The following is a 6138-nucleotide window of genomic DNA, read 5'->3' as shown; positions in this document are numbered from 1 at the left end:
TGACTCCCATTCCAGTGGGCTGGCAGTCCTGCCAGGCGAGCAGACGGGAACAATGGAGCCCTTTGTGAGGGGGAAACCATTTACAGCGGGCAGACTACTAGCCCTGCCTAGTCGCTACCTTCCCTGCCTTGCAGAATCAAGATCTCAGATCAAGAGAAAAACAAAGCCTCGGATCCTACTTGTGATGGTCCCTCCTTGGTTATATAATCTTAAGAAAAAACAAACTTTCCTCACATTCATAATTTTAAAGCACCTCTAACTTCTCAAGCAACTACAGAGCAAATGGCTTGTTATCTAGCAACACCTGCCAACAGGCAGTTATTTAGAATTCATCAACTTGCAGGTGAAATCAGGACGATCACAAACAGAGGGTTAAGGAGAAGTAGGAATGATCACTAAACAGGTCAGCTGAGAAAGTTTAACACTTTAAGAAAAATTAAAAAAAAAAACAACCCAACATTTTAAGAAATGCAGCAATCAGGCATGGTACTTCACTGCAGAATCCACCCCGGTGGGCGGAATCCATCCCGAAACTAGTAATGGGGACGCTGGACTGGGCATATGTTGAATGGCGACCGACAAGAGCATTCCAGCTCAGGTGGGCCTCATCGCCACAGCAGAAGCTCAGAAGCCAAGGTCTGGATGCAGCCGGTCAGTTGCAAAGAGCAGCTCTGGAATGTGGAGTGGCTTCAGGAGTCGTGTGGACAGCACAATGACCTAACAACAGGAGGGCAAACACATGTAGACAATCAGGGAAGCCAATCCCAGGACATTAGGCACTGAGAAGTAAAATGTAACAAGTTTCTCTGGGGGTAGGGGAGCATGGAGTGGGGGACTATGAAGGAAAAGGCAGAGCTACTTGGGTTGTTTGAATGGAACCAGAGCTAGAGGCTCCTGGCTGTTTAACCAAGGGATGCTAAGATGACCGAGCCCAGCCACTGCCTTGCTGCTGAACTGAACTTGACCATCACTGAATCTGGCCTGGTGCTTTGCAATCTGACACAGAAACCTCAATAGAGGAGTTTCTCCCTCCTTCAGTGAGTATGAGAAGGCACATCTAAAAGGTAGATGTTCTGGTGATGATGATGATATTAAGTTCCTAGTATCCCAAACTGGGTGGTGGTTCTGCAACCATCCCTGGCAGGGCAGGTTCATCGTCAGTTCAGTCAGCTTAAGAGAAAATCTTGGAGCCCTTGGCATCATCCTCACAGGTTAGGGGAAAACAAGGCAGTGGGAGGACAGCAACTTGGGCCCCCTGGGAATCCCTATACATGCTATCCTCTCGTTGCCATCTGCTCTTAACTGCTCTCCACAGCATTCTGCTGCATGGTCCCCTGCTGCGCCGTCCTCTGTGATCCTGCCCTTACATGCTCAGTCTTTCAGCTCAGGCGTGCACACTTATGCACACCCACACCACACACCATGTGTCCACCATCAGGCATGCGTACCCCAAGTCCCAGCCAAGCACCTCCTGCATTCAAGGCTGCAGGTGGTAGCCACAGAGGCCAATGGTGCAAAAGCCTGAGCAATGTTCATTTACCCTACAGTGGTTTAAACAACAGAAATTTATTGTCTTTTAAGTCTGGAGACCAGATATCTGAGATCAAGTTGTGGCAGGGTGAGTTCCTTCTAAGAGTTGAGGAAAATCTGGTCCAAAGCAGAGGAAAAGCAGATGAGGCTGAGTCAGGGGAGAGGCGGAAGGAAGGATGATGTAGGATAAATGAAGTAGTCAGGCTTTTTTATGTCCTGCTGCCGCTAGTGTGGATGCCCGGCAGAGGGGTGTGTGCTTGGGGCACGTACTCCTTTGATTATGGACACCTGGGCCCAGAGCACACGGGTGTGCCCATGTGTAAGTGCTCACACTCGTGTCAGATAAAAGGGCAGCATCACCCTGAGGCAAGAGGACCACTCTGAGGAGCACTCAGAGAGGGGACTGCCAGAGAGAATGTCAGAGGCCAAAGAAAGAGCAAAGATTTACCAGGGGCGGAGGTTGGCCAGCCTCCCGGTTGCCCGGCCCACTGCCTGGCTTGTGCCTGTGTACCTGGTTCCCTGAGAGGGCATTAAAGGCCTCTAAAATCTATCAAGGGTTCCAGGACTTCCCTTTCTGTCCGAATCCACAGTGAACCTGCCTGTGCATGCCTGCACTACAGATGCATTTTGTACTTTTCTTATTGTTGTTAAAGTTTATTGAAAAGTTTTATGTTAATGTGATCCAAGGTGGCTGTGACTCTACACCAACACTAGTGAGGACCCCCGATTTCATAATAGGTGGTGTCAGGCTGCTGGGAAGTTAGTACTGCCAGGATGAATCTTCCACTAAAATAATTTTTTTTTTTTTTTTTTTTTTTTGTGGGACCCTTGCCGGTGGCCTGGGATCGAACTGGCACTGCAGAGGCTGCAGGCAGCCTCACAACCCAGCACTCAACCGCTGTGCCACCAGGGGAGGCCCTAATTTTGTTTTTTTTTTTTCAGTGTTTAGTAAAGATATGAAGAACTCTCTAGAAAAATATGCATATATTCATACATACAAAATTGGAATACAGTTTTAGGGGAGGTTTGTGGACAACTAGAATTCATAGATGAGAAATTAGGATCCACTTTAGATTTTTTTTTAAATGAACATGTAAAAAAAAATCTTTTGCACACTCTGGTAGAATTATGAAGTAGTAGGAGCCAATGTAGCAAATGTGCCAAAGACCCTTCTCCTCGCTGTGACTTGCTAGTCTCCACTACCACTGCCAGCTCCTGTGGTCCTTAGTTCCAGTGCCAAGTTGGCAGAGTTCTCTCTGGCTGAGGCAAAGGCAAGGGGAAGGGCTAGATTGAGTCCCTGAGGACACATAAGTCTAGTTGGCAGGTTGGAGGAACTTGGATAGAAAAGGCTGCAGACTTCGTTGATGTTGATACTTCTAGAGGAGCAATAAACTGAGCCAAAAGAATCCATCACCTCAGGTTGTAAGCTGGGCTTCCACCCACAGTTGAAAGGTTCGGTAACCTCTACCGAGCTGTAGCCAAAGGCCAGGCCCTTCACATCTAAACAAGCAGGTATTTACACAGCATGATGGCTGAACCAGAGGATGTCTGGGGCCTGCTCTGGGGAGGGCTGAAAAGAAACAGATGGAAAACAGGCAATGCATGCAGTAGGTTAGGGAGTCTTTTAGAAGAAGAGAGAGCAGGATTAAGAACAAGGGGTCTTGGGGCCTCCCTGGTGGCACAAGGGGTTAAGACGCAACCTATGAAGCTGTCCACAGCTACTGCAGCAGAAATTCGATCCCCACATGGCACAGCAGATCTCTCCTGACTTGCCTTCTGCTCCCCTCAGCAGTGTACTTTGGTCAATCTGCCTGTTCTGTTCCCTACTCTGTCTCTGGTGAATCCTCTCCGCCCACCCACCCCCGTACCTCTGGCTTCTACCCAAGCTCTTGTATGATAAGTAATTAAACAAATATTTTTTTTTAAAAAAAGAACATGGATTCTTGCTGGATAGTATAGTGGTTAAGAGCACAGGCTTAGGGGTGTCCATTTGGAGTTGGACGCAGCTGGGCCACTTGCCAGCTTAATGACCCTGGAGAAGTTGCTTAATTGCTGAGCCTCCATTTCCTCATCTGTAAAGTGGGAATAGTGATATCTGTCTCTCCGGATTATTAGGATCAAATGTGAATTTCTGTGTAAAATACGTAGCTCAATGGAACTGTTCTGGAACTTACTTCTCTTACTCTGCCTGAAGGCCTCACAGTCATCCTTCAATAATCTTCTCAGGTATCACCAACTCCAGGAAGCCTTCCCAGACCACCCTTCCCTAAGGACTGAGTGTGTTCCCATGGCTATTGATATCACCCTGTATTTCCTGTTCTTAACTGAATCTTTTCATTGTTTCTTAAGTAGTGCCTGATATATAGCAGGTTCTGATAAGGCCAGTTAGTGAGTGATTAAATGAATGAACAAAAAAACAATAGGATAATGAAGGAGGCAATGAGTCTAGGTAGTGAAAATAGCTCAAGTATTACCAGGTAGATTTGTTTCAAATCTACTCAATTAAAAACATATTTGAGCACCATTACTCACAATAGCCAAGACAGGGAATCAACCTGAAGCCCATCGTTAGACAGGTAGATAAACTGTGGACTAGATACTCAATGGAATACTATTCTTCTATTAAAAAAGATGAAAAATGCCTTCTGGGACAAAATGGATGGACCTTGAGGTGATGATGCTAGGTGGAGTAAGTCAGAGGTGAAAGACAGTTACCAGATGGTATTACTCATTGTGGAATATAAATCACCAAAGAAAACAAACTGGCAAAATACAACAAAAATAATCCCAGACTGTGAAAAATATGGTGGTTATCAGAAATGGGGGAGATGAAAGGGGGTAACATGACAATGCAAGGACAAAAGCTGTGGGGAGAGGGGGCAAAGCATGTGTATATACATGAAGCTGCACTCCCCAAATTATATAGTCTCATAAATAAATGGCAAATCAATAAAATTTGATTAAAAAGTACTTGTTAATGGGCCTCCCTGGTGGCACAAGGGGTTAAGATGCAACCTATGAAGCTATCCAAGGCCACTACAGCACGAGTTCCATCTATCAAGGGTTACAGCCAGCCAGCCACATGGCATAGCAGACCTCTCCTGCCTAGCCCGCTGCTCCCCTCAGCAGTGTATTTTGGTCGATCTGCCCGTTCTGCTCCCCACTCTGTCTCTGGTGAATCCTCTTACCCCCACAGGTCTGGCCTGTACCCCAGTTCTTGTATGCATAAATAAATATTTTTAAAAAGTACTTGTTAGTATAAAATTCCTATTTTGAAGACCAAGCAGGGTTGTACTGCTAACATGTCATATAGTAGCTGCTTCTCCTTTTCACATCTTAGGCATCTTTTGCTCCTCAGATAGCTTTCAAGCTAGCTGAGTTTTTTTGTTTTTTTTTTTGTTTTTTTCAGAATTTCCACATTATTTGGTTAAAACAGTCCTGAGAATTCTAAAAAAATTAAACAAATGAGAGGAAAAAGAAAATGCGTAAAAGTCTGCAATTGGACTGTTGGATAGGAATTTAAATTTTATAAACACAGTCATCAGATGTGGGTATTAGACATATTGAACAATAGAGAATTCCTTTTGGTGAGTTCACTTTTTCCCCACAAACCGAGGGCACTACCGATGGAAATTTCCATCTGTGAGGCAGGGGTGGGGAGCCTCTACCCAGTCCCTGAAGCAGACTTCAGGGCTCCCAGGCAGTTCCAGCTGGAGGGGTGGCTGGTTCTTTGTTCTCAGCCCGCCTGAGCTCCTGCCGCCCCGCCCTCTCCTCCCACTTCTCCAGGCCTTCTCTCTAATTTGTAGGTGCAGCATCTTCCTGTTCTATTTCTGCAGAGCATGAGGAAGCAGGTCAGTCAGGATTTAGGTTCTATCTCCCTCTGATTTCTAACATATAAATTGAATGGGACAGAGAACACATTTTTTTCTTTTTCTTTTAAACTTGGGAGAATCTTCCCAATAAAAGATACCAACATGCATAGTCAACCATTGGCTGAGTTGGATTTTGAGCACATAATGATATTCAAGGCACTACACACCCCCACCTGTACCTACACACTCACATACTGTGTTAAACATAAAAAGTGTGTATCGGTACACCAGTGGGACAGTGGATTAATTTAATGGACATGACCAAACTTCTGGAAAACTCACTGTGGATCCTCTGACCTGCTTCACGTTGCTCAGAGGCTTGTGTGATGTGCTTTTGCGCTTTTCCTAAAGACTGCAAATGTGAGATTTCAGACCATCTTACCTTTGCCTTTTCTGGAGGTTTTTTAAAAAAGAGGTCATTTAAATTCTCTCCTTGGGGCTTCTCACCCACTTCAGAACAATCCAGAGCCAGGATTTTAGAGGCAGGATTTAGGTATCCCTGGATCCCTAAAGTTGTGCGAAACTGTGTGTGTGTGTGGGTGTGTGTGTGAATATATTTCTGGGCCTACTGAAAAAAATATATGTTCTCACTAAATGTTCAGCCCCTGAAATGCAGAACCACATGGAAGGTGGGTGGGTGGGTGACCTGCATGTGTCCGCAGAGACCCAGCCAATGGCAGAGTCATTTTGCTCACTTGGTTTTCCTCTCTTTCCTGAGTTGGCCTGTCTCTGTGCT

The 6138-nt window shown here is 45.6% G+C and overlaps 1 protein-coding gene across 2 annotated transcripts in view; it reads right to left on the bottom strand.

Annotated features, from left to right (window-relative positions):
• Nucleotides 1–279: 279 nt before the first annotated feature.
• The window catches only part of SCFD2 (sec1 family domain containing 2), a 331701-nt gene continuing 325842 nt past the window's right edge, over nt 280–6138 (bottom strand). For both annotated transcript variants that reach the window (XM_084233421.1, XM_084233422.1), the window contains one exon: nt 280–717. In XM_084233421.1, the coding sequence (XP_084089547.1) occupies nt 625–717 (93 nt within the window). In that variant the 3' untranslated portion in view covers nt 280–624. The remainder of the gene's footprint in view (nt 718–6138) is intronic.

Source organism: Talpa europaea (genome assembly GCF_964194135.1).
Source record: "Talpa europaea genome assembly, chromosome: 5".
Taxonomy (NCBI): domain Eukaryota; kingdom Metazoa; phylum Chordata; class Mammalia; order Eulipotyphla; family Talpidae; genus Talpa; species Talpa europaea.
Note: the sequence above shows the minus strand (reverse complement) of the source record. Positions and strands in the feature narration are given on the sequence as shown.